Here is a 27,757-nt window from a genome sequence, read left to right on the forward strand (position 1 = left end):
CGAAAGTCACGTCGCTTCTGCTGCGTAGAAGCTGCGAGATCTTGGAAGAGTTGGGGATGGTGCTCTCTGAACAGCAGGTTAGTAATACTCCGCGCTTTCCGAAGAATACGTTCCTTGAGCTGGAAATCATGGACGCAGACCAGAATGTCTGGCGGTGAAGCCCCCGAGCCTCTCGGTAGGCCCACTCTGTGGACCCTGTCCATCCTGACTTCGTGGAGATCGTTTTCGCCCAGGATTTGCAAGAAAAGAGCCTCTACATACCCACGGAGATCCCCAGCTTCGCCCCCCCCCCCCCATGGCAGCGCTCGGATACGGATGTTCCGCCGAGACCGGTTTTCGAGGTCTTCCTCATGGGCCTGGAGATCCAAGTTCTGCTCCGTTAGTCGGAGCACATCCTGTTGGAGCTGATGGACGTCACCCGCCAGACCCAGATCGCACTCTTCCAGCGTTGCCACGTGCTCGCCAATGCCATCCACCTCACGCCGCATTTCTCTGAGGTCCGAGGCAAGCTGGGAGCGGAGATTCGAGAGGTCTTCCTTGATAGCGGAAAAAAGCTCCAACATGAAGGCCTTGGTGGCCGGCGCATCATCTGCTTTCTGCTGGGGGGGGGAAGCGCTAGGACCCGGGGGCGTCAGTGGCTGCGCACCCCTCAGGGGCCCCTCCTTGCCCGATTTTTCATTGCGGGGCCTAGTTGATATCGCAAGCAGCACCACGAGTGACTGGGGTTCCAGACCGCAGGCAGATCCCACCACTCTCGCCCCGGCCCCCACACGGCAGGCAGACTCCCCAATACCTCTCACCCGGCCAGCACTAGCGTAGAGTCTTGAGTCCCGGGCTCCCCACTCCATCACACGCCGGGGGCCACCGCGTCTCAGCGCTCCAGTCCACCGCCAAAGCTCCATAGAGAGCACTCTCCAGCACCTATGGGGTCCGGGCCCGGGCCAGGCCACACTCTCCAAGAGCCCTCGACAAGCAGCAGCAACCAGGGGAGGCGCAAAGGTCACCAGGGCCAGCCTCGAGCTCTCGTTTCCGCCGACCCGGCCAGCGCCCACGTCGTCACTGAATGACTCCGGCCTCGCAGCCTAAGATGGGAAGGCGGCCGGCCAAGCGTTGTCGGCAGCTGCCTGTCCGTCGGGGAACACACGTCCCACTCGGCACCCCAGGCTCACATCAGCACAGGCGGCAGCTCACCCCTTTCCAGCAGGCACCAGCAGCAGCATCAGGTGCGCGGCCCCCGCGGAGTCCAACCAGCCGGAGGGGAGGGGGGAAGGATCTCAACGGTGGGTCCGGAGAGCAGCTCAGCAGCAGGCCTCACCCCAAGAAGGGCTGTTCAGGTCCGGGCACCTCACAAGGGGGGCGGCCCCCAGCTCCACAGGGCCCCCACTGCAGACAGAGCTCCCACGGGCCCGTGATTCCCAGGGCCGGGGCCACTCCACACGCCAGTCGACCACAGGCCCAGAGGCCCCCCAGCACCGGCGGTCCAGCGTCTCTCCTCAGACCTCGGCCGCCGTCTCTCTCCGCACCTGCGAAGCGTTCCTCGTAGGCGAGGCCCTCACTCCGCGCCGTCACTGCCAGCCGCAGGCACGCTCGCACCACCTCGGCAACCCCGCGGCAGATTCAACCTGGCCCTCCTCATCCGCCGGGCCCCAGACCACACCTCACCGATCCGGTGGTCAGGTGCGGCAATCAGCGTCGTAGCGGTAGCGCGGCACCGGGCACCGCCCCCAGCCGCGTCGCCACGCAAGCCTCCCGGCTGCGGCCGCCGCTCTCGCCACAGGCCCCACAGCCGCCACAGGTCCCCGTTCTTGCCCCTTGGGCACAAAGATCGCCAGGCTTCCTCCCGGGCCCCTAGTGGATCAGCGCCAACTCAGGGTGTCAAGCGGGAGGGTCGAGGGAAGGCGCTATACAACGCTGAGCGGGTCCCAATTTTTTTTTAAAGCACAACTTATAGTAATGTTTGATTAAGTCGCAAATCAGAAAGTTTTGCGTTTGACACAAAGTGGGACAGGTATGCCCAGACATGGGTTCCATGCCACTGAAGTAAAGGTAGCCTGGCTGATAAGGTGATGCCCCAAAACTGGTCCCAGAACACTTGTTTCCAGTCCAGGACATGGCCTGCATATGGCTGGGTCTATACTGGAATGGCATGGGGAGCAAAAAAACTATGGATTTAGGCACAGATCTCTGTATGGGGTGAATGTTTGACATTGTGCAGCATTCTGTCCAGTAATTGTTAGGTCTCGCCTTGCTATCGCGTAAGCGATCGCAAAGCGAGACTATTGTAAGGGGGAACTTTAAAGTGCTCCCAAAAGCGGATTGCATGGCGAGCACGCGCACAATCACGCGCATTGTGCCACCATGCAATCCGTTTGGCATCGCACTTCAAAGGGTCCGCTCCCCCACCAAGCGCGTGCGCCACGCTCTGCCGGGCTTGTCTTGTTTTACTCTTCTTTCTTCTCCTTCAATCTAACTTTCACTTTAATTTCCTTTCATCCTTCCATATTTCCTTCCATAATTTGGCACTGACATTCCTTCCTTCGGCATTCTTCCCATTTCCTCTTTTTGCTTTCTAAGCATCTTTATTTCCCTATTTTCAATATCTCGCTCTTTCCTGGTCATGCTATTGGTTTCGCTCTTCTGCTTTTCTCTGTCCCAGTAAGGCGAATTATTGGTCAGCCCTTAACGCTTTCCACTCATTGAGTGTTTCCTTAAAATTGTATTTAGGAGTTTGGATATACACACGCAATCAGAAGAAGCCCTAAATAATTAATGTATGTTTTATATACACTCAGCCTACCAGGTACAGTGGCGGCCCCCGCTTTAGCTGCTAAAATGGCTCGTGGCAGGCGGTTGTTAAAATGGAATTATAAAAGTGCAGGTACTGAACATCTCAGTGTACCCATTTGCTACTGAGAAGTTCTGCGATTCTCTCGTTAAACGTGTTGCAGACTTCCGAGAAGTGTTGGTTCCCTCTCGCCCTTTCAAATTATGAAATGTAATCTGCAACGCAGCTGGTGCTCGTGTAAAGCGCTCCGACACCTAAGGGTCGAGTTCACGCTATATAAAAATGTAACAAAAAAGGTGGGCAATTACTCAGTACCTGCCAATGTAAAGCACAACTGATAGGAAGAGCGCGCATATAACTTAGGGGCATATTATCAAGCACGGCGTTAAAATTGTCGCCGCTTTAGCGGCAGAAAACTGCCGCTAAAGCGGCGATAATGGGTTTGATAATATGCCGCAGAGAATTCCCATAGAAGCCCATGTTGACATCAGAACATGAGCTTCTATGGCAATTCTCAAGGGCATATTATCAAGCCCATTATCGCCGCGTTAGCGGCAGTTTTCTGCCGCTAAAGCGGCGATAATTTTAACGCCGTGCTCGATATGCCCCCTTGTTTTTACAAAACCGAAAACCTGTCCCACGGACTGCACAAGTAGTCCGCCACCTGACTGCTGGTAAAATATTTAATACAAGTGGTGGATAACTACACATGGGCTACCTGAAAGCAAGCTCGCAAAAGGGAAATTAGATATACATATATGTAGACAGAAGAAGAAAAGTAAACAATAAAGGAAAGAAACAAGGGTAATCATTGTTCTCACCCATTGCGTACAACTAGTAAGAAACACAACCCCCTCCTACCCTTTGTACTTGCCAGAGAGCTTTGCAGGTTCGGTAGGGCTACAACAAGACGTCTTCTGCGCTGAAAGGGAAGACGGACAACGCAAATCGATGCTGATCAGCAAGACATGGGGAAGACGAAACCAACTGCTATTTTGCAACAAGAATATGGTGTTGGCGATACTGCAGCACCAAATGGAGTAAAACGTCGAGAAACGCGTACATATAGCAATCAGGTTAAATATCGCCAGTGTGTGAATTGAGATCATATCCTACGGATACCCGCTGTAATGAATTTTAAAATCATTCTAGATGTTTATTTGAATGTTAGTTATCAGAATATAGTTGGTAATGTTAATTTCCAGATCAGCATCAACAAGTCTATATGATTGGCCAGTAAATATTAGAAACTAGTCACAAATTAAGCGACCATCTTGTATTTTCAAAATGTTACGTCGAAGCCTAAGGAGGACAGATGTAATCGATAATGCGTGTGGTTTTACAAACTGTATAACTCGGTTATTTACAACGATTGATTCACTAAAAATGTACGAAGTATATATCGTAAATTTAGTTATGATCAATTATTTTTTTACATTATGTTTATTTACGTATCATTCTGTAGTCTTATTTTGCTACCTTTCTTTTTAACATTGGTCAAGTCCATTACACAATCGCGCTGCTTCTCTTGATGAAGAAGAAAAAGTGTACTAGTTAATCCCTCTACGAAATGTACGTCCTTCCGCTGAACAGTATTGGAAGCGTCGGGCTAGCATTACTAGAAAAAGCATTTGCAATGCAATAGGTCTCGCATTTACACGAGTTCAAGCTATTGGCATCGTAAATGACAATGCCTTTTATTTATGTTCAAAAAACAAAACTAAAAGGCATTGTCATTTGCAATGTTAATAGCTCAAACCCGCGTAAATGCGAGACCTATTGCATTGCAAATGCTTGTTTTTCACTTTTAAGAAAGTTGGCATTTTCTTACTTTACCCATTCTGTGCCCATCTGGGGTGGCAGCTGGGCTTCGTGCATTCTCTCCAGACAGCCAAACAAAGGGGGCTTAGGTGTGACTGATGGGCCATCAACATCCTGGGCAAGATGTTGGGTAGGATCAAACACCTAAATAGGTGGTGCCTGTCCCCAGACAAACAGCTGCCTACCCCTATAGTGAATCTGGAGCCAGGGTAGGAGACTATGTACTTCAAAGGGATCAGTATCCCTCAATTCAAAGGCACAACTGGGTACAAGTACAGGACCCCCCCTCCCCCCCCCCCCACACATACTCAATACACTTCTGGACCAGAGGACATTCTGCCAGGATAAAGGACTATCATGCTGCTAAAAGGAAGGTCACTGTTGGATTCCTGCTTTGCTGTGCCCGTCCAGCTTCCCTCCTTGGCTGGAGTGCATCTCTACATCTCCAGAACCAAAGTGACTCCCAAGGGCTTAATGGCTGTTCTGGGGAATCGGACAGTTGGTCCCAAGACAATCCTGGGCCCTTGCAGGCAAGTACCAGTGCTGCACCCTAGAAAATCCAGACAACGCCCCAATCATAATGGGTGTATTGACCTCGACATGGCTCATTGCCACCGCTTGCCTGAATAGCAGACACTGCATCACTGACAGTGCAACACAAGTCATTTCTGATATCTCGATCTTTGTGCAGCTCAGCGCCAACATTCTGCCACTCTCTACAGCCCAGAGGTTCAATGCATCAGCCCTATGTCCATGACATCTTTGATTCAGCACAGCTTTGAATAAACTATGCCTGTGGGGCCAATAGCAATGGATAGCTTTCTTTCCTCCATGCATCACCCTTCATGTCTATGCATCCAAGATACTGTTCAGCAGGCCAAGGCGGGTCGCTGTATTCGAACAGCACTCCATTGTGATAAGGGGAGAATCTATTTTTTTATTGTGGCGATTTGAAGGGGCGCAAGAGGCCACCAGTTCCGGAATTTGGTTTTTCTAACCTTTATGCAAGAGACTACATTGGGTTCTCTGGATAGGATTTCAAAAACCCTTTTTGTTTTTAGATTGAATTGGCAGGATTTAGACGTCAGTCGTGGGCATGTGAGCTCGTGCAACAAAAGGTCAGGCCGCTGGAGATGAGGTATAGTTAGATGCAGGAATAGGGTTTCAAAGAAGGGCTTGTTGGAAAACTGCAGAAAAACAATGAAGTGGCACATCTGAATATAGCTTAAAGTCGGGTATGCGCAGAGAGTAAGATACGCAAAATATGGAAGGTAAGAAGGTCATCCAAGCTATAAAGAGCAATGGTCACTATGTTTAAATAAATGGTAATGAACGTTTTTGGGAGTGTAGAGCAGGATGACCTGCGTCCAGTGAGCTCTTACTGGAGAAAGCTGAAATGGTTCTAGACTACGTTTTTTGTTACGCCTCACATGCACGCATTTCTTAAAAGCTTTGCAGTTTCAGAGAGCTCATAGCATTCACTGCCATGTCCCAGCAACAAACAGACCATGGTTGTTAATTGCAACACCACGAGACAACAGTACTTGGGCCCTGCCTATATAAATTAGAAATTCAGCCTCTTACACCCCGCTATGATACTCACCACCCTCCATGATCAAACTCCGGCGCAAATTGAGCGCTACCTATATTTCCTACACTGTAGATATGAATTCATTTTCACCCCCTCCCTTTACGAGACCACAGCAGGCTTGTGATCGGCACTGGGGTCCGAGAGTTGTGCTGCATTCTGCAGGCGGTTCTCACTTAATGTCGGATCGCGAGGGTCGGAACAAGGTAGCTTAACTGTACGCTGGTAAAAACTAGTTGAAATCCCCTATTAAGACTCTTCAAGATGCTCACACTGAAAATTCTTGATCACTTATCTGTTTTGAATTATTGTGGTCTGACATGTCAACTAGAATACATTATGTGTTGCCTCCTAAATTATGCATGAAAAAGCCAAATATAAAATTAGACTAATTATGAAGGGATTTGAAATTTGAAGCTATACTGTATTCACATAATTCTTTGTATTTATATGTACGTCTTTTTTTCCTATGTTTGCTATGCAAAGTGCACCGATACCCGCAAGGGTCTTGTTTGCGCTATACAAAACCGTCAAAATAAATAGTGGGTGCCTGAATTTTAGGCTGCCCCAGTCCACCACAACCAGAAAACCCCAGGTGGCATGGTTTCTAAGCACTGCAAAAGTTTAAACTTCGATATTCCTAAAAATCTCATTTGTTTAACTTGGTGAAGTTCACCGTTTTGGTTTCAAGGATTGCAAATACTTTACACATTGCCTCCTATATTAAACCTGCCTGCTCCGTGCTAAGCTACCAGAGGGTGAGCTCAGGTTTATTTATGAGGTAACTTTGGCAAGGTGAATACCTCTGCCAACCACAGACAGCACATTTTAACAAGTCACCAAATAAGCATCTCTGGTACACTGGGATTTGAATAATCCGCTTTAAGCCTTTGATGTGCAAAAGCTACAGAATTAGATATTCAACTCTTGAGAGCGTATATTCCTTACGGGTTGCAGCGGTGCAGTCAGCCTCGGACCTGCTTTTCTGGATTCTCCCCATGTTGGATACTGTGGCGATTTGAAGTCAGGGCTGACGCCCATCTTTCATTGATGCATGCAGTGTGCCAGACTACCTTCAGGCACTGAGACATTGGCAAAGGTAAAAAACATGTGTGCACTCGAACAGGCAGGCACTGGTTCTTGATCGGCACACCGTGCAGATGTGTCGGTGCTCAAAAGCAGCTACCAACACTGAGGGCCCAGGACTGGCTGAGAGCAAATGAGCCCATCTGCAGTAGTTTGCACAAATTAAATCTTTGAAAGCCCTGATATTTTCTGAACAGGGACGAGCCAACAAGCCCTTGGAGTTACTTGTGTTGCAAGAACCCGGTCATTCTCACCACCCACTAGCAGGCAAACAAATGGCAGTCCCTACTGTAGCAGGGCTCTTCTTGGTAGAGCCTCCTTAGGAACCCAAAGCGAACTAGTGATGTGGAGTCCCTTGTACCCAAATGTGTCCTTTAAGTGTAGGAGACTGCAAAGCCTTTCTGGTAAAAATATCTGTTCAGCCTAACTCTGCTAGACTATCTGTAGGGTGGTGAGGCCAGGCCACTACCCATTCAGGTGTAAGTCTCCTCTACCCCCCCCCCCCCCCTCCCCACTTGCCCAGGAGGGATAAACAGTATGCAGATAGATGCAGCTTAGTATCCTGCACATATTGCTGTTCAGAGCTGGCACCCAGAAATAGTATTGAGACAGGCTGTAAGGCACAAGAGCTTAAGAGCAGAGAAATTTCCACTTTCTAGAAGTGGTGTTTCTAGAGAAGTAATACCAGATCCAAGGGGATTTGTCATTATCAGACCAATGATAAAACATAGCAGCTACTCTGCAATCATGAGTCACTTACAGGGCATTTAAGAAATTCTTAATGTTAACCTAAGAGTAGGCCTCATTGTAAAGTGGGTGGTTGTCACCATAAAACAAAATGGTAAATTTCCACTTGCACAGCATCCCGCGCTTAGGGCTACCTACCAAGTAGTGACTAATATGTAATAAAAGGAGTTTAAGGCTTGGCAAATAGTTAGGAATACCAAGTTCAGGTGGCAGTAAAATGAGCCCACAGGCCCTGCAGTGGCTGTCCGGAGTCAGGTTTGAAAGACTGCTTATGGGTAGCACAAGCAGTGCAGCAGGCCAACTAGTAGAATTTGGTAAACCATGTTACTAGGGGCTTCAATGAACCAAGTATACCAATCATGGATAACCCAATTGCCATCACATTTTAAATTTCAATATCAGCACTGGTCAGCTAAAGAACAAAAAGTTATAAAGCAGGTCAAAAAACAAAGTCATGGGGAACCCATGCCAAGTCCAACAGGGTCCAAGAGGAATTTTCTTCCTAGGCATCTGAGGAAGCTATAGTGAGAATGCTGGTTCCAATTTACACTAGCTCGAAGAGGTGGTATACACCAGTTGGCCAGAGCTTATTTCCTGTATCTACTACTAATCATTTATAGCACCTCCCAATTTCATACCCTCCTAGCATGCAAGAATAAATAAAGGTCGTCACTTGTCAGTCTCCAAATTGGACTGTTCATTAAGCTGCACTTAAGGGAGTGAGCGAGTACAGGGGTAAAGGCCAGGACCACGGTTCTCAGAAAGCCATCCACAATGGTGTCACCTTTGGTAAAGTAATTTGCCTTCCCGCATACCATGCATCAAGGTATAAATACGCTTCTAGGACCACAGAACACTACAGAAGTTGGCGATTTGTCAAAATCAAACGGTACATTTTATTCTGTAAAGTGTGGTACATCAATGATCAAGTCCAAGTAAAGCACATCTCGCTCTACACCACATTTTAAACATTTTAAACTTACAAAACAGGACAAGATGGAGGGCTGGCCAGTACACATTAGATCAGCCAACGTTCCTTTGTGTCAAAACTAAAAAAGTCGTCTTTATTCTTTCCATAACACCAGATGCAGCCACAGGACCACACCAAGTAAGAGCATTCAGCACTAGCAATCCATAACGCTTGTGTTAGAACGTCCAGTAGACCTGAAAGGGAGGAAAAAAAACACATTAGGTGGCATAAAAACACGACGAGCACAAAGTCATATCTAACAGGCTGGTCTCAGTCCCATATCCGCAAGCCTCATCCAGTGAGTCAGCAGGTTGAAATGGTATCATCACCGACCAGATTCGAATTATGTACCCCGGCTCAGATTAAGAGAAAGCGTGAGCCCCACCAACAGGTCTCTGGGACGGGATTAATTTACCACCCTAAAAGGCATGGTCCAAGACTGAGATGAGGTTGGCCTAACAAAATGCTGCTCCTGGAACCGCCCGCCTTTTAGGTTCTATTCGGTAATGCCAACATACAAGGCTCCCCCGTGAATTTAGTTCCAGAACCACAAACAATCCTAGCCGCTGCTAGGGGCGAGCAAGTTTGAAGCCAGCAGTTCACCCTGGGTGCAGCTGGACTACGTTAAAGGGAGTCTGCATCCACAGCTTGTCATTGCTGCTACTTACATGAGTGCAGTAGTCGGCGGGCTTGGTCCACTGTTCGCAGATCAAGGCTTCACCACCAACAGGGGTCCTGCAATTACAAACAAAACTTGAAGAAACCAAGACGGCCACAAATTAGAGCTATCCCATAAACAGCATCAAGTCAGAAGTTACAAATCGTCAGTTATCGCATCGGTCGGCTTTTCCTATATCCTTGGGATTCATCACGTTGATGCACGAGTGATTAAAGACAGTGACATATGCAAGAGAGCCTACTTACCACTGCAAGCGAAGCTAGTGTGACCCAGGGAAGGCACGCTCATCACCCATGGTACTCCTTGCTGTAGAAAGGCAGGGACAGGGCATTAGATTCTAGCCGAACAGAACAGGCTATGGTAGTTCAGCCATGGAAAGTCAGAAACAGAAAATTCGTCAGTTGTCGCATCTGACGGCTTTTCCAGGTCATCATTCTGCACAGAGGAAAGGGAGACCAGAAAATTGAGAAATGCCAACTCACCTGAATCTTAAATTCTTGAGCCCTGTAAAGGAAAAAGCTAGGGTTAGCGAGTGACATTTTAGAACTATACAAGCTACGATTTATAGATTCACAATGGACTCAGAAAAACCTTCTAATCACTGGCAATCAGTTGGTAATTCCAGCTATTTCAGTTTGGTTTTCATCATGGAAACATCTCAAAAAGCCACTAACTCGGTGGCTAAAGGTGAGGTAAGCCTGTTTTAATTTGTGGCAAAACTAGAATTCAAATGTCATCATCATCATAGGCTTTATTTCGATATAAAAAATATCTTAAAAAGCAGTACATTTGGCACAGAACAATAGAACAATAAAAATGGCCAATACATTACCATACAATTCATTATAAAAATATTCCCAATAAATTAGATAAAATCATTTAAGAACAAATTAAACAAGATAGGAACGCCTAGATGATCTTATGCGCCAGGCCCAACCCAGGAACTTGGCTATGCCACAGGCATAAAGTGGGCGTGGATCATTTTTTAAGACGCGTAAGGCCTCCTTAAAATGCCTTGTCCCAAGATCTCTGCATAGTGGTTTTAACCATCTACTACGGGGAAGAACGTAGGCCGGACATTCAAAAAACAAGTGCGGGATTGACTCTATCCTGTGCTCACAAAATGGGCACATGGAGGTAGTATGGGTCAGGTGCTTCCACCTAGAGGTAAGATCCCCGACAGGGAGTAGGCCTATCCTAAACTGAAAATACAGTGCCCTATCACAACGTTTTGTAACGATGTCCAGATATGATTCACAAAAGGGTATATCTTTTATTAATAGGAAGTCTAAGGAGGTTCTACACAATTTAGAATTACTAGATCTGCTGTCAGCTACCCAATTCCAATATATTTTCTTGAGCGCGGGTATTGGGGGAGCAGTTCTATTAAGCCAGGCATTGCTGAGGAGAAGACGCTTAACTTCTCTCAGCCAATGTATCTTGGACCAACCCGGCGACTCCAGTACATCCGTTAGGCCATCCGCAAAGCAAGACAGCTCTGGGACTCTCCAAATTCTTGCCCATAAAAGAAGAGGGCGAAGCCTAACTTGGTCGCCAATTGATCTTAACCCCATGTCTAGTAGCAGAGGGAGGGTTGGGGTGCTATAGGGAAGCCCCATTAGATCTTTCAAAAACTTGCTTTCCGAGTGAGACAACTGGTCCACCTTGTGTGTCCCCCAGAGTTCAGCCCCATATAAAACTGCACTGACACCCCTAGCCCTGTAAATGTCAAGAATTGGTGCAATGGGTTTTAGGGTTGAGGCTCGTTGTTCCTTGAGAAGGACACCCAATACCCTTTTATGGGTCAGCAACATCTTATGTAGGTGACATTCCCAACTCATCGAGTCGCAAAGGCGAATACCAAGATAGTCAAACTCAGTAACCCTCTCTAGGGAAACAGCATCTAGAATTGGCGGTTTAATGGTCTTTTTTGGGGGGTTGAGGACTAGATATTTTGTCTTCCCAGTATTGATAACCAGCCCCCTTACATCACAGAAGGATTTGAACCTGGTTAGCAAGCTCTGCAGGCCTACCGGGGTTTTGGAGATCAGGAGGTATCATCTGCAAATAGGAGAGTAGGTATTCTTCTACCAGCCAGGGATGGTGCATCTGATGGAATTTTCGATAAGTGGTCCACCACTCCATTCACATACAAGGAAAACAGAGTGGGGGCTAAAACACACCCCTGGCGTACTCCTCTATTTACAGGTATTCGGTTTGTTTTTTGACCCTGGTTACCCCACCTGATCTGCGCAAAGTTGTCGGCATGCAACTTTACCAATAGACTTAGGAGATAGGGGGGGATGCCCAGGTCATTCAACACACCCCAAAGTTGGTTGCGCGGAACCAGGTCAAAGGCTGTCCGCAAATCTATAAATGCGAGATACAGACTGCCCTTGCCCAGTACAACCACTTTCCAATAGAGCATCAAAAGCCGAAAGGATTGCTCTATCGTCCCCATACCTGATCTACAACCGGCCTGAAAATCCGAAAGGATACTTTCTTCCTCAATCCATTGTAATAACCTACCTAGGACCACCTTGCCTGCCACTTTCTGGGAGGAGTCTAGAAGGCTTATAGGGCGATAGTTGGCGGGGTCAGACCGGCTCCCTTTCTTAAAAATGGGAGCAACTTCAGCGCCCTTCCATGAATCTGGGAGAGTTGCCCCACTGAAGCTGGCATTCAGTAGGGCGACAATAAGTTTCGCCCACTCTACTGGGTTAATACGAAGCAAGTCCCCAGGCAAGCCATCCGGGCCTGCGGCTTTATTAGGGACAAGACAAGTAATAGCCCCCACCACTTCATTAACAGTGAACAAATGTTCCTCAGAGAGACCACAGGGTATTACAGAATAACTTTCAGTCTCCGTACTCGGAGCCACAGTATAGAGCTGGGAAAAGTGGTCAAACCACGCGTCCTCTGGTATATTATCCCTTGCTCTTATTAAATCCCAGAAGCCCTTAGAGTCCTTCCTTGTGCTAGCAGCCTTTAGGTCATGCCAAAACTGATCCTCCCATGCTATTTTGGCCTCCTTTATAATCCTCCTTTGGTTACCCCTCGCTGCACTACTCAAGGCTCTGTTCTTAGTTTTAACTGCCTTAATTAGTTCCTTTTTAGCCTCACGGCAAACAGGAGTGAACCACCCGACATTGCCCTTTGAGGCACCTATTGCATTGGGTTTCTTTCCCATGGAGCGGACTAAAAATAGATCACCCAGTGCATGCGTAGTTTCATCGAATAATAATGAGATCTCCTGGGCACTACAAAGCGGGGAATCCAGACGGTGGGGAACATTTGACATTATTAGGTTAACCTCCTGGATCTTGCACTCCCTGGCATCAAAGTTATTCCACTTTAGGCGCCTACCACAGTTTGAATGGCATACTTCATGTGTAGCTCTCCACGTGTGAGGGAATCGAGGTGAGGGGTGGCCTGACCAAGGGAGGCACAGGGATAGAGACAATGGATTATGGTCACTGTCAGTAGACGGCAGGACCACCATATCCAACAAGTAGGGCCATAGACAGTAGTTCAGCAGAATGTAGTCAATCCGTGAGGAATGACCCACTCTATTGAACGTATGGGCCCCCATTTGATCTGAGTTGGATCTACCATTAGTGGCTCTAAGATGATACTCCAAACAAAGTGCATTGAGATCAATGGCACCTTGATTCCATCTCCTGATTGGTGGAATTTGCAATGTTGGAATACCTCTCCTATTATCATCTTCCCTCGTACCCAACACATCGTCCAGGGCAAGGGGTTCAAACGTACAATTAAAATCCCCTGCTAACAAGATAAGGGCGTCGGATTTAATATTCCTGAGTTCCTCATCGAGGCCAGTTGAGGATAACGTAGATGAACCCCCCCGTGCTCCTCTAACGTAGATGTTCAGAATTTCAAGTACTTTCCCACCACATGGACCTCTAACTGTTAGCCTTTGGAGATCGGGAGACTTCGTAATAATAAGTTTAATAGAATATCGCAGGGAAATATTCACCCAGATTGTCAGCCCTCCCGAAGGACGGCCTTTCCCTCCCTTTGGGCGTACAGCGGGGACAGAATAAGTGGTATAGCCCATCTTGTGTTGGGGTTCCAGGGACCAAGTCTCCTGGAACAAGCAAATCCCATATGATTCGATCATGGCATTCCAATCTGGCAAACCTAAATTCCGTCCAAGTCCTGCTATATTCCAACTAACAACCTTCAGTGGGGCACTACCTCCCTCCTCCCGTCCCGACTCCAAATTACTGACGAGGGGGGCGCTAGCAAAGGTCGCGGTTGCCTCAATAGTCGGCAGTGACATAGTCTCTTTAGGTGTAGTGACCTCCTTCGGAACAGCCTTAGTTTGAACGGACAGGACAAGTGGTTCGGGACATGGCAAAGGCAACTGCAATTGTTCCCTAGGGGAATTTATATTAGATGGAATACAGGTGGGAGGCCTCACCAATTCTGCGCCAGTCAGTTGACTGATGCTTGGCGACTCCTCTGATACCTCAAAATATGTTTCCCATATTGGGCAAGTAGGATGTCAATAATATTGCAAAGGCCAGTCTCGTGGTTGGTACGAAAACTTGTCGGAAAAGCTAGGATGGAGGAGGGGTAGACGGAGCTGCCTGCCGTCCCTCACTTCCCACCCATAAGGACCAACTGTCTTCCCTGGCAAGTTAGGGGAATAGAAATAACCGAGGTCATGTATATCAATTTGGCCCCCACGGGCGGGTGGACTATATGCCCTCTGGGGTCCACCACATACATAACTGGCCAACCTTGGGTCGTTGAAATTTACAATAATGCAGTCCCCATTTATAGTTTTTTGTTTAGAGCCAATCCAACCAACTCTCCTAACGTGTATGATCCTTCCCTCCAAGGGTTTAGGCAAAGGCCTATTTTCTTTGAACCAAAAGAGAGTCTTGTTATACAAATCCTCGAAGGTCTCCCGCTTGCCCGGGCTAAGCTCAGGCACCCCAGTCAAAACTGCTACATAAGGCTGGCAAGCAGGGGGGAGATTAACGTTGGTCCCCCTTCCCTCTCTTAGTCCCTCGCCAGTCGAGTGAGTGCAGGCCTTAACATGTTTAAATGCTTCAGGGATTGGAATCATGGATGGGCTAGAAGCCGTAGGCGTAAGGGCAGAGGTACTGGGATTATCTTTAGAGGCAGTACCAGAAACTGTGGGACAGGCCTTCTTTTTACTTAACTTAGTGTTGGATATTTTAGTGGGCTTAGTTTTATTTACGGACTTAGTTACTAACGGACCGGACTTCCTTCCTATCCCTAGAGTTGGAGGGGTAGGCTGTGGGGCACAAACAGATGCCTCCAGAGCAACTGTTGGAGTACCTGTTGAAAAGGCTGGACTTTGAGGGACTATATAAGGCTCCCCACTGTCATCCCCTCTCCCATGTCCGACCTCCATATTTCTCAACTGTAATTTGATAAATGTTTTTAGCGAGAAAAAATTATCCAGGGTTACCTGCTCCATTTTATCCACCCGCTGTAAGAGCCCTCCAATTTTGTCCAACACCGGGAGAAGCATAATTTTCATCATTTTCTCTAGGTGTGTTACAAGTAGGGTATCCGGGAGTGGTTGGGTTAAAGGGCCTCCAAGCGGTACTCCACAACCAGTGTTCACTGTCCCTCCTGATATACCCTCCTCTGCATCTTTCTGCGACGGGCAAGAATCTCGCCCCACTTTCTTGTAAGGGCCACCCAACTTTGCACCAGCCTGCCTACGCCTCTTATAATCTTTAACCAATTTGCCTTTCTGCGGAGTGAGCAACCTTTTCCTTTTAGTAGAGGCAGGGTGACTTTCCGCCTGTACCACTGGGGCTGGAACAACACTTGTTTTTACGAGGTTTAGGGGACTAGCCAAGGGCGGAAGCATAGTGTCCGCCTCATTAATCGTTATATCTGTGGCCATATTGTATTCCACTTGTAGTACAGAATCTGTCAGCACTTCAAGATTATCTATATTGGCTCTCAAAGCTGCCACCCGGGGATGGTCCAGGGGAGGGGGGACATGGAGGTGGGGCTCCTGGCTGTGTTCAGGTGAAGGCACCAAAGCTAGCGGTCCCAACGATGAACGTCGAGTACCAAGGGGCCCTTGCGACAAACGGCGCTCAGCCATGACAATTTCCTTATCAATTACATTGGCTACGCGGGTAATAAAACGATCCATAGTGCCAATCATACTCCCCCCGTCTCCCTCCCCTCCCCCGCCTCCCCCCCTCAGACTTTTACCGGAGTGAGTTGACATTGCAAACGGGAGCTCAGTCCAAATCAAGTCCCAACACACTCAGCACAGCCCCCCTAAGACAAGGGATTAATGATAATGATAATATCAACTTATCTAGTGGGGCGTAGCTGGATGCAATGAGTGTGGCCCAGCCCAGCCTCGTCCATCCACGGACGGCCACAGACTGTCCCGCCCTTGTCCCGGGCTTCTCCCGGCGCCGACCCGCGTGTGATCCCGCGTCGCGGGGGCTTGCAGTTAATTTATGCGCCTCTGAGCGCAATGGCGATGACGTTGGCGGGCTTCCCCCGCAAGGGTTCTTGGGGACTGTAGTCCCGCTGCACTCTGCGGCCGCAGGGGCTGGAGCGGCGGCGGCGGCAGGAAAACGCTGAAAGTCACAGGCACAAGCGTGGGTCCAAAGGCACTGACAAGAGCACAACCAGGGCACGGGCAGGATAGTGTGTCCACAACTGGCTGAGAGCGCCCCAAATAATTAAGACTAAGAGCAACGAGCCACCAGCAAAAGACGCCAGCTGCGGTAGGTGATTAAAGTGCTCCTGGCTTCCGCCGAATGCCAAACTGCGCGGTGAACCAAACGGTAGGCTCCTCATATGGTGGGAGAGACTTTGTGGTGCTCCTGTCTCCCCCGTACACAATCAGGAGGAGCACAGACTCAACTGCTGCAGGCTGTCAGGTTTTAAAATGGGCCTTCCGGATTTGCAGGTCCGGCCCTCCCACAGCTCTGCCGTCTCCACTCACCACTCACGCCGCTCGACTCGATTCCTGCGGCTCCCCGTAGCTCCCTGCAGGTCCTCCCGGCTCTTTGTGTCTCCCGCGGGTCCCTGCAGAAGGTCAGGTGTCAGGGCTCTCACCGCTCGCTCGAATTCAAATGTAACCTCTGCACAAAAGAGAGAACATTAACATTTAGTGACCACAAAACCCATGACTCGCTTACAAACTGGGTGCAAAGGAGGCAGGGCAACTTTACTTGCAGACCTGGCACTCCCATCTCAAGTTCAGACATGCTTTCATTGCACAGAAAAGGTTTCAAAAAGCTGGTTTTATATCCAGGAAATTGCTTCAAGTTTTAGGCTTCACGTAACCAGAAAATATAATCTAGTTCAGTTCCCTGAAGCCAATTAGTCTAGGTGACATACGACAGAAGTGGACAAGTCACTGCGTGCTAATAAGTCACCTTCATGAGTGAACCTAGTTATAATTACCCACTCAGTGGTAGTCAGGTCGGATAGTGTAGTTTAAGGCTGTGTTGTGACAAGATGACTCCCGACCAATGCATGCATTTAATCAGAACGCGTTACTGGGATTGAGCTAGGCTACATTTAAGAGATGGTCGGCAGATCTGGTATAGCTCGTGATCTTTGGCAATTTTCAGTTTGCATAGCGTTAGCTCATATGCATCCTTGCTTAGTGCAGCGTGGCTAAGGGTCCATTAATCACTACCTGAAGGCGAGAACTTAAGCAGTCTAAGTTTTGATCAATTTAAACATTAACAGTCTTCATTTAATGCAAGCAAAATTCCATGGCTTCACCATATACTTCAAATAATCAATGTTCTACAGAATTGGTCCACAAAGCCTACTGGGGTCCGTGACTGCATAAGAGTCTATACAAAGTAGCAAAACGAAGATTCAAAAACGAGACTGCAGGGATTTCAAATCTGAGGCTAAAAATTAAGATCGTATCTTCAGATTGCGGGGGGGGGGGGGGGGGGGGGAGTAGTGAAAGTGCATCAAATCAGACCTACAACAGTACTATCTAATTGTACATTAAGAGACACTTACCAACTGATGCAGCGCGGTCTTCAAAAACGCTGCGTCGCCACTGGGGCTACAAACATAAAATGTACTGTCAATATGCAATCGGTACATAACACTACAATGTAACGGGCTCGACAGTGTTCAGAAAAACAGTCTCACCACAAACAATCTGCCGGTAATTCCAGCTGTGTTAAGTGGTATCATCATTAACACCAACCATTATCTTAAAATGAGATTATAGTAATCTAAACTGCATGTCTTACCTGGACTAGCAGGGCCAGGCACAGCTTAGATTTGTTCACCTGAAAAAGAAAACACTCGTTGAAACCGGAGGCAAATTGGCGTCGTTGCAGTATCCTTACGGTCACCATAGCTCAATTGACCAATTACACTGGGTTAACTGGTCAGTAGAAGCATTCTAAAGCACGACAAAGTAGGCTAGATAAATCTCGCCTACACACTAAACGATTAATAGAAGTGTTGTGTCTTCAGAGTTTCATAATCAACAGAACATTCTGTGTGGTGCATGAACTCGTCATCATAAGACACCAAACCCCACGACAAGATAAAACGCAGCATACAGCAACAACGTCCAAACTACTCATAACCTGGCTGTCCAGAACCGAATGTGTAGTACGCTGGCTTCTTTACGCGCAGGACATTTCGTTAGTACCAAGGCATTAACTCACCTTCATTTATCAGCCACGAGGCACTGCGGGGTCTGCCTCACCACGTGGTGTCCAATACCTACGAGAGAACAGTGGTTTACGGAATTTGTAATCAAAATCAGAGGGGAAGTCTCATGTTAACCATCACAATCTACGCACGCCGCATGCAATTGATTATCCACACATTTGACTACCTGTCCCAGTCAAGGGAAACAGGAGGCAATAGGAAGGTTTAGGCAATGCCTCTCGATCTAAAGCCCGGAGGCAGCGGTTGGGCCCGTATGATACGCAGTTATTAATTCACGGCAGTTGTAGGACAGTAGAGTGACTGCTACAAATACAGATCTGAGCTGCCAAAGACCATCCGGCTTACTCTTGCATGACGTTGGAGGTCCTTCAGCTACCGCAAAGCTAAATTCCTCGGTTATCATGCAGCTCCGCACCAACGGGGCTACTTCGCCTTAATAGAGTAGTGACCAAAATCCAATTTAAAGCAATGTGCATTGCCAGTGAAATTGACAGGAGCCAAGTGATGCGACAAAGTAAGCGGCAAATTTGCACTTTAGTTCCCGTTTAACACCCAAATGTAGCGATACGCAACGAAGGGCTATAACAAACGGCCTTCCACTGCTGGCAACACATTGCACTTTATTTTTGCATATAGCAAATCTCTAATTACGCTGCCGCCGCATAGAACCAGAGTCCACGGCAATAGGACCGCACTGAATGTGAAAAAGTTTTTCAGAACAGAATATATTTATATGGAGTACATAACTCGAGCCTTACCCAATGTATCTGAAGAGGACTCCAGCTCCTTTTGGTATGGTCTTCAGGCATCTTCCTACCAAAAAAAAAAAAGTAAATCAAAACTAGCCCTTGCCACCTTGAAAGTGATCTAACCCCAACACAACACGTTATGTACTTCCCTGAAATGTTGCTCCTCAGTAACCATCACACTGAGCAGCGACCGTCAAGAAAAGGCGATTCTCTAGACTCAATTCTATCCACATAATCCACAGCAAGTCTACATGGCTTGGATGAAAGCCACAAAATTAACCCCGAGCGGAGCTTAGATGTGCATTATTCAGTAAGATTTGATGGTCCAGGGGCTATTTAGGCATAGGTCAGGGCATCTCAAGTCATAATACCTAACAAATAGAATGCATTGTTCCACTGCACCCGAGTGAGCCAGGAACTGAACTTGCAGTACAACATGTTAGTCAAAGCGCTATTCGGAGTGTAGGCACAAAGCCATTAGGGACTGGTGAATCAATTGGAAGCAGCCAGTCTGCGTTTCAATTTCAGCTGGACAACAGGCAGATGCCGCAAGAACGCCTACTGGGAAGCATCTTTAAGTAAAGCTTTAGGGATACACTGACACTACATCGGAGGCCTCCTAAAATTCCATATTATACCCACATCAAATAGTGTGTAGAAGGAGTAGTTTAAGGCTTATCCAGTTATTGAATTATCATTCGTGAAATATGGCAAACATACTTCCATTTTGGCAGAACCAGTTAGCATCAAGATTTAAAGTTTACGTGGTATTGTACTGGTGTTTAAGGCGCCCATTTAGATGGAGCCATTCCACCATACTTTGCGTTTACACGTTACATATTACAGTTGGATCTACACACAAGTGACTGCCCTAATACAAAAGTAATCCATGGGGCACTATTTAAGGCCTAAAATCCGACAACTACGCCCTGGTAAACACTTACCTATTACTTGGGGTCCAGTTCATCTCTAGGCCACGCTGCATATATGCCTCTTTCGAAATGCAAATCTACAAGTAAAGTTAAAAGTACTGTCAATTAAGCACATGGTGGTCATTCATATTAATACTAGACTGACCTAATAAGCAACCCGATTGGGCCAGTGATTGAACATATAGGGCATGCAATAAATATGGATCATACGCCCAACCCTGGTGGGTCACTTACGTCCTAAGTTTACATATACAGCTATTAGTAAGTTTGTGTTTCCCTGCAATGTTGCCAGTCCACTACACAGCAAATGGAAACTAGCGACCGTCAAAAGAAACATTTGCTTTTGGCACCTGTTTGACCACACCAGCAACCCAATTTAGTGCTAGCATGGCTTCGATCAGGGCCTGGATTAAAACCACAGGTTAACGTGCTAACTTGCATAAAATGCCTTTAACCATGACACATTTAAAATGTTAATTTGAGTTAAGCATCTGGCATGCAACGCGCTATTCGGAGCAACCAATACAGTCTGCTCCATTGTATGTAGATTTAAAGCTGCATTATAGTAAAAGCGCGACTAAGCAACTCGGCTGCGTGGAATCAGACTACCACAAACTGAATTTAGCTTGCCGAGTTTAACAAATAGGCTAAAAGGACGTAGATTACCCTGCAATGTCAGAAACCCAGCCGGTATTCAAAATAGACGAAGTAGCTCGTTTCCCCATAGAGGGCAAAATGAAGCAATTGCAAAAAATAATATTTTTCGTTAGCATATATCGTTTATTAGCACGCACTTGGCCCACGCGAAACAGGTAGATTGGTAAATGTAAGACGTATTAGTGAATCGTGGCATTTCAAACCCATAATAAGTATTTAAAATAACCTTGAATCTAGTACGCCCAGGAAAAGCGCAGACTGAGTACAAAGTCCTCAAACGAGAGCACATCAAAGATACGAGTTAATAAAGACAAGTACTAACACATTCCACAAGACGCCATTGTCGCCGAACCACGTGGCCCTCGACCAAAACGCAAACCACTCCACCAAAAAGCACTACGCCACACCAAATGTAACTCGAAAACATAGCTGTAAATAAAGTCCCTTATACTAGACTAAAATGGTAAATATTTTGAGTTGTAACATATCAATTGAGAATAAAAAATCAGCACCTTCCCAGCGAGAGAAGCGATAAATTCAGTACACGTTCCGTACTATAAATACAATTAAAACGTTTTCCTATTCACATAGTCGGTCGCTAAGAATTTGTGCTCGAAAGCACAATTTACCAAGCAAAATGAAAAGCGCGTTACTTAGGCGTGGAAGCCCCCAGTGATCATGGAGAGTGCCAGTATTGGGCAGACAGGGAAGTGCAGCTCTGACTAGATGATCTTTGATGTTTTTGCTCTTTTTAAATGCAAAGAGAGGTCTGTCAAGATTAAGTATACCGGCATTGATCACATTCCAATGCTTGAGTACACTTTTACGAAATTTATTTGAAGGGGAGAAAGTAGTGACGCATACAATGCGGTTTTGCGTTTTCTTAGGTTTGGGCACTAGAAGGCAATCTCTGGGACAGTACCATGCTCTTTTGCGGGCAGTACGCATCAGTCTCTTGGGTTATCCCCTAGTAGCCAGTTTGTTGCTTAACGTTTTGGCTTCTGTGAAGTAATCTTCTTTAAAGGTGCAGTTACGTTGTATGCGTAAAAACTGGGAATAGGGTAAGGAATCTCTCAATGCTCTAGGGTGGTTGCTGTTATATTTAAGCAGAGTGTTGCGTTCCGTAGGCTTCCTGAACAAACTGGTGATTAGCTGACCGTCTTTGTGTACTATATTCAGGTCTAAAAATGCAATAGATGTTTAGTTGTGTGAGAGTGTAAATTTAAGCCCGCCGCAGTTGTTAAGCCAATGTAAGAAATGTTCAAGCATAGTTTGGGTGTCATGCCAGATCATAAAAATATCATCTATGTAGCGTTTCCATAGAGAAATTGCAGAGAAAAAGGGGTTCTGCTGTACAAGTATGATTGGTTTCAAGGGCGTTCATGTACAGAATGGCCAAATTTGGGGCAAAAACGGCTCCCATTGATGTGCCTTTCGTTTGCTGGTAAAAATGGCCATCAAATAAGAAAAAGTTTTTAGTGAGACAGATCTCAAGTAATTGCAAAATGAAGATGGTAGGGACAGCGTGTGGTCTGGCGCGTGTGTCCAAGATACCCTCGATAACACGCAACGAGTCTATTTGGGGAATGTTGGTGTATAGTGATTCAACATCGAGAGTGCAAAGGGTGTCAGTACAGGGGTCAAAGGTATGGTTTTCAACTAAGGTGATCATTTGTGTACTGTCTCTGACATTGCATGGGGTGGTAGGTACGAAATCTTTTATGAAGAAATCTACGTCAAGACCAAGGGGCTCAAGAATAGAACCACACCCTGAGACGATAGGGCGTCCGGGTGGAATGAGTTGATCTTTATGGATCTTGGGGAGTGTGTAGATGATAGGCGTGCGTGGTGCCTTGGAGTTGAGAAACTGGTATTCTAATTTGGACAGAAATCCTTGGTCTAGACCGGATGTGGTCACTTGTAGGATAAGTTTCTGTAGTTCAACAGTGGGGTTGGTGGGAAGTTTACAATAGTGGTCTGTGTTCTCTAGTTGTCTTAATATTTCATTCTTATAGCTGGTGATTTCTTGTAAGACTATGACGCCCCCTTTGTCTGCAGGTTTGATAACAATGTCGGGGGTTGGACTTAAGTGTGTCAATTGCCGATTTTTCAGCCAGTGTAATGTTGTATGGAATAAAAGGTCGTTCCTTAGCCATTTGCGAAAGGTCGTGGAGTACAAGTTTCTCAAATGTAGATATTTCCGGTGGAACCCTATTTGAGGAAGGAGAAAATGTTGATGCGGGTCTCAAAGAGGTGTTGCATTGTTTGGGGGGTAGGGGATTCAGTAAAAAATAGCTGTGAAGTCTTATTTTTCGAAAGAATCTCAGTACCTCAGTCTGGAGGTCAAGGAAGTTAGTGTGGGTGGTAGGCACAAAAGATAGGCCTTTATTGAGTATGGATATCTGAGTCATTGAGTTGATATTTGGTTAAATTAAAGATGGGCAATGATAGTTTGGGGAGTGTCCCATTCGAGGTGGGAGTATGTCTAGGACTGGAGTTATCCATGGGGTGAGAATTGTCTGGTGGTGCAGAGGTCACTTCAATGAACCTTTGCCGGTACCGATTCTTCATCCAAAAGCTCAAGGCCGGAAATAGTTTACTCACCTCCATATTGACGATTGGGTTTCCTCCAATAGGAGGACATTGTACTAATTGAAAAAATGCGGGTTCCACTTTTTACATTGAATAACTGATATTGCAACAAAGTATCCTTGGTTCTATAAAATAAATATACGAAAAGTAATATTTTTACATACCACTGGTCTTGGATTTAGTCAGTGTGTGGAATCATTTCTTGCCTGTGTTCGCACAACCAATGCTTAACACTACCCTCTGATAAACCCAACTGCTCACCCACACTACCACAAAAGAGCATTAGTGTTATCAACTTTAGCCTCTGGGGATCCACTGGACTCTGTGCATACTATACCTTACTATGGTATAGTATATACAGAGCCAGCTTCCTACACCAGTGTCCTGTTGTGGGTTAGAAATCGCTCCCCACCACCCATAAATGCATTTTCAAACGTACCCGATTCATGGCAAGGCAGGTAGTTATTCCATTGTCTTCTACAATTACCAAAGTGCTAGCCAAATCCAGGTTCTGGTTTCAAGACTACTCTGTGGCTCCTATAAATATGCACATGCTTTTTATTCGAACATGGCTATTAAATCTCCAAGTGACAACTGATTACAGCTTCAAGGCAGAGGTTGCTTCAGCTTTAAATTCCTCTATTGGATGCTCACCTAAACTCTAGAAAGTGCCAAAGAATCTAGCCATTCAGACATTAAATGGAACTTTTCTTGGTGCCAGACTGCATTGCTGGACTGTTATGGCTTGTTTTGCAGTGGCTTTTCATTTTTCATGGATATAAAAAGGTCAGTTTCTTATATGCTTACATAGATATCTTGCATTAATTACTGAAGCTTTTATTTCGGTAAAAAGTATACATGTATTGTGCCTATGAAGAAAACTCACTGCCTCACAAATGTACATTTCTCATACCAATTCCCCATTCACACCGTGGGAGATTTGCTGGAGAAAAGGTAAGCTGAGATGATCCATTTGTAAATATATGCCCTAATCATTAATGCAAGCGTTAACTACTGTTCTCCTCCAGTGTAGTTTATAACTAGTTGTATTACACCATTGTTGTATGACTGGTTGGAACCCACCTCAATAGCGTAAAACTTGGTGGCAGTGGTGGGGTCTTGTGGGAAATCATAATAAGCAGTATTAAAAGTAATTAGTGGAGTGTATGCAGACTTTGATTTGTCAATTTACCTACCTTAACCCATCTAAGTAGAAAGAACAGGAGATAAGTATGGGAAAGGAAGTGAGATGATAAGTTGAATGTGCATGATGGGAAGTAGAGCAGACAGGAAATTGATTCTCACTGGCATGTCTAGACACAACGTCCGTCACTCGTGCATGAATGTCAGATTTGTCTACGGCGGTTATTCACAAATCTGTTCTATGCAAGTAGGAAAAAACATCTGTCCTTGTATGTGAACATGGAACGGAGTTGAGTTCACTTGAAATGTTATTAATTCATGTTGGACTTGGTCTTTCAGCAGGGTCACCCCCAAACTGCCTTCCTCCTCCACTTTTTGCCAAATTAATGTGTTGGCTTTAGAACTCAGAGCACTTTACCACTGCTAATCAGTGCTAAAGTGCAGTCCCTAGTTAAGTGCACTATATGTGCAAACAGCCTGTAAATTAAATGCTACTAGCTGGGTCCAAACTGGAATGGCATGGTGAGCAAAAAAAGTGATGGATTTAGGACCAGATCTCTGTACTGGGTGAATGTATGACATTGTTCTGCATTCTGTTCATCCATTGTTTTTTGCACTAGAGGGCCTGCAGCACCGATTGTACTACCCACTTCAATAGCCCCCGGAATATGTCTCAGGCCTGCCATTGCAGAGCCTGTCAGCAGATTGAAACTGTCATATCAACCTGATAAGTTAACCCTCTTGCCAGGCCTGAACCAGTGGCGTAACACAAGGCGGTGTGGGGGGTGGCGGGGGCAAAGCTCCAGGGGGCCCTCTCATCCAAAGGAGTACATCCCATGCATTTCGCAGGAGGGCCCCGCTCAAGTTGTTACACTACTGGCCTGAAAATGCCTTCAATACCTACAAGTTACCCCTAAAGTTAGGCCCCGACCGCACCTAGGGCAGGGTGCATTGTATTTAGTAGGTTGGACATGTACTCAAGTTTAACATGTCCAGGTAGTGAATAAATGGTTTCACTCCTGCAAGGCCCATCTCTCCCACAGGTGCACATTGTATTACATTTTGTGTGATTTCCAATTGGACTGGGCTCCCAATTTTTTTTTTTTGTAAAAGATGTCTTTATTGATAAGAAAACACAAAAAGAAACCACCGGCGACAGTCCTACACAACTTCCCTCGCAGGGGGGACGCATATTAGGAGGGGAGGCCAGGGAGCCAAACAGCCGCCTGGTGTATCAACCATGTTAAGCAATCAGCCCTATAGCTAGAAAGAGACCCAAACGAGTCTGAGGTATCAGGGATAATGTCAATGGTGGGGCCTCACTTCCGCCCAGTAAAATGCCCCTGCAAAAGTCCATGCTATCGGGCAGGGCACAACAATCGAGAAAGATCCAGCTCTCCCCTCCTCTGCAGGCACCTCTCCATAAATCAAACTCAAAAGAAAAGGGAAACCCCCCCCCAACCCGCAACCTCCCCAACCCTCCCCCCAGTGGTGGTAACTCTGTCATACGCAGGGCATTCCCCAATAGATAATCATACCTGAAACAGGTGAAGGGCTCGAATTGAGGGAGGACACACCGCTGCCAGCAATCCCCTAGAGAGAAAGCGCACTAGAGAGCCCCAGCGGAAACTGAAATTCTTAAAGGACCCCAGGAAGACATCCGCCATCCGCTCCATGCTCAACAATTTCCAAACTGTATGTTTGTTCTATGTGTGGGACTTCCGTTATTGTGTAAAATTGAATGTAGGTTATATTGCTTATCCTTTATGCAAAGATTACCAATTTTGATTATTGTCACTGAAATAAATTGTGCTTTGTTATATCCTTTTTGTCTTCTTTACCTACCCGAGTCTGTTCTGGCCCATGGCTTTTTTCTATAAACCTGACCCATGTATTGGGCATAGTGATATCAGTTTAGTGTAGACAGTGGGCTCTGGCTCTCTTCCTTGATTCTTGTTGTTCCCTACTTCCTCTGTCTACCCATCTGGCCTCTAGGGACCCCCCTTCTATTGAATAGTTTCAACAATTTCCACAAGCTCGCATGCCACAAAGATATCGCCGGGGCCTCCTTTTTCCAAGCTGCCGCCAGAGTGAGCTTAGCCGCCCCCAAACACAACCAAAGGATCTTTTTGTCCGCACGCGTCTGGTGTTCGAGGAGGGGATCCCGGAGACCCAGTAATACGTGAGCTACGGAGTCCACGATCGGGTAACCCAAGATCTCTTTAATATGGGACAGTATCTCCTGCCAGTAGGGGCGGATGACCGGTCAATCCCACCAAATATGGCGGAAGTCCCCCAAGAGACCACACCCCCTCCAACACCGGTCCGAGGAGGTAGGGAAGATGCGGTGTATCTTGGCGGGAGAGAGATACCAGTCCATCATTGTCTTGAGGTGCGCCTCTCGCAGTTCCACCGAGTGATTGTGGCTGGTCAAATCGCGCCACAAGTGAGACCATTCTTCATCCGCAACGGCCCTCCCCAGGATGTCCTCCCAGAAGCCCATATAGCGCGGCCTCGGAGAGAGAGCGGTAGCCAAGAGATGGCGATAGATAAAGGAGATGGCTCCGCGCATCGTCGAGATGCGCGAGACAAAAGCCTCAAAGGGGGTGGGCGGTCTAACTGCCGCCTCTCGAACCGACGGAGACAAAGCCCAGTGCAGCAGTTGGGTGTGGCGGAACTGCTCTGAGGAACCCCATAATCCCGTCCACAATTGGCAAAGGTAAGCGGGGCAGAGCCATGAAACAAATGCGTAAGGGCGAGACAGCCCCCGCTTCTCCATGCGTCGAATGGGCCCTCTTGCAGTGCAGGCGGGAAGGCCGGATTGAAATGTATGGGAGTAAAAGGCGACGGGAACGTAGTCCATCGCTCATCCCCAGAAACCGAGTCCCAGACCTTAAGGGTAGTGCCGGTCGGGGTGCTGATGTACGCATTCTGGGGCCTGTCCCCCTTGGATTTCCATACCAGATCCCATATCGTGCAACCCGCCACAATTCTGTCCATGTGGAGCCAGTGTTTCTCCGAAAGCGGTTGGGTCCATTCCACCAAGATCCGCAACTGCGCCGCTTTATAGCAGAGAAGCAAGTCCGGGAGGCCCACCCCTCTCTCTCCCCGAGGGCGTCGGAGTGTGGCAAAAGAAAATCTAGCTCGCCCCCCCTGCCATATGAAATGGAGCATTAGAGTCTTTACGCGGCGAAAGAAATCAGTGTCCAAGACAATAGGGAGCGCCTGGAACAGATATAAAAGCTTCGGCAAGAGTGTCATTTTAATCGCGTGGATCCTACCTAGCCAGGAGATAAACGGCTTCC

At 46.9% G+C, this 27,757-nt stretch overlaps 1 protein-coding gene, 7 non-coding genes and 1 pseudogene across 15 annotated transcripts in view; all 9 read right to left on the bottom strand.

The window, feature by feature from the left end:
• LOC146857108 (uncharacterized) overlaps positions 1 to 27,757 on the bottom strand; it is a 94,062-nt gene that overhangs the window by 50,860 nt on the left and 15,445 nt on the right. For 3 of the 8 annotated variants that reach the window (XR_014979852.1, XR_014979851.1, XR_014979854.1), the window contains exons 1-11: positions 20,295 to 20,467; positions 20,073 to 20,137; positions 19,138 to 19,192; positions 18,373 to 18,430; positions 17,947 to 17,985; positions 17,708 to 17,753; positions 16,665 to 16,803; positions 10,159 to 10,180; positions 9,922 to 9,982; positions 9,666 to 9,732; positions 9,011 to 9,191 (exon numbers count right to left, since the gene is read on the bottom strand). Coding sequence is in view for 2 of the 8 variants with exons in the window: in XM_085647625.1 (XP_085503751.1) it covers positions 9,707 to 9,732; positions 9,922 to 9,982; positions 10,159 to 10,180; positions 16,665 to 16,803; positions 17,708 to 17,753; positions 17,947 to 17,985; positions 18,373 to 18,378 (339 nt within the window). In the remaining 6 variants the exon portion in view is untranslated. Of the gene's footprint in view, positions 1 to 3,659; positions 3,708 to 9,010; positions 9,192 to 9,665; positions 9,733 to 9,921; positions 9,983 to 10,158; positions 10,181 to 16,664; positions 16,804 to 17,707; positions 17,754 to 17,946; positions 17,986 to 18,372; positions 18,431 to 19,137; positions 19,193 to 20,072; positions 20,138 to 20,294; positions 20,468 to 27,757 lie in introns of those variants that run through there. The other 5 variants (XR_014979853.1, XR_014979855.1, XR_014979850.1 and 2 more) reach the window with 5 other exon arrangements.
• Positions 9,260 to 9,334, bottom strand: LOC146857125 (small nucleolar RNA SNORD99). The gene has a single exon (XR_014980299.1). It is a non-coding gene; the product is annotated as a small nucleolar RNA SNORD99 (small nucleolar RNA).
• LOC146857126 (small nucleolar RNA SNORD49) lies at positions 9,803 to 9,873 on the bottom strand. Its single transcript, XR_014980346.1, has one exon. It is a non-coding gene; the product is annotated as a small nucleolar RNA SNORD49 (small nucleolar RNA).
• On the bottom strand, positions 10,054 to 10,114 carry LOC146857127 (small nucleolar RNA SNORD49). The gene has a single exon (XR_014980351.1). It is a non-coding gene; the product is annotated as a small nucleolar RNA SNORD49 (small nucleolar RNA).
• On the bottom strand, positions 10,256 to 10,327 carry LOC146857128 (small nucleolar RNA SNORD65). The gene has a single exon (XR_014980398.1). It is a non-coding gene; the product is annotated as a small nucleolar RNA SNORD65 (small nucleolar RNA).
• On the bottom strand, positions 17,823 to 17,892 carry LOC146857129 (small nucleolar RNA SNORD65). The gene has a single exon (XR_014980391.1). It is a non-coding gene; the product is annotated as a small nucleolar RNA SNORD65 (small nucleolar RNA).
• Positions 18,659 to 18,786, bottom strand: LOC146857130 (small nucleolar RNA SNORA44). The gene has a single exon (XR_014980371.1). It is a non-coding gene; the product is annotated as a small nucleolar RNA SNORA44 (small nucleolar RNA).
• LOC146857131 (small nucleolar RNA SNORA16B/SNORA16A family) lies at positions 19,266 to 19,400 on the bottom strand (annotated as a pseudogene).
• LOC146857132 (small nucleolar RNA SNORA16B/SNORA16A family) lies at positions 20,326 to 20,468 on the bottom strand. The gene has a single exon (XR_014980295.1). It is a non-coding gene; the product is annotated as a small nucleolar RNA SNORA16B/SNORA16A family (small nucleolar RNA).

Source organism: Triturus cristatus, chromosome 3_2 (genome assembly GCF_964204655.1).
Source record: "Triturus cristatus chromosome 3_2, aTriCri1.1, whole genome shotgun sequence".
NCBI classification, from domain to species: domain Eukaryota; kingdom Metazoa; phylum Chordata; class Amphibia; order Caudata; family Salamandridae; genus Triturus; species Triturus cristatus.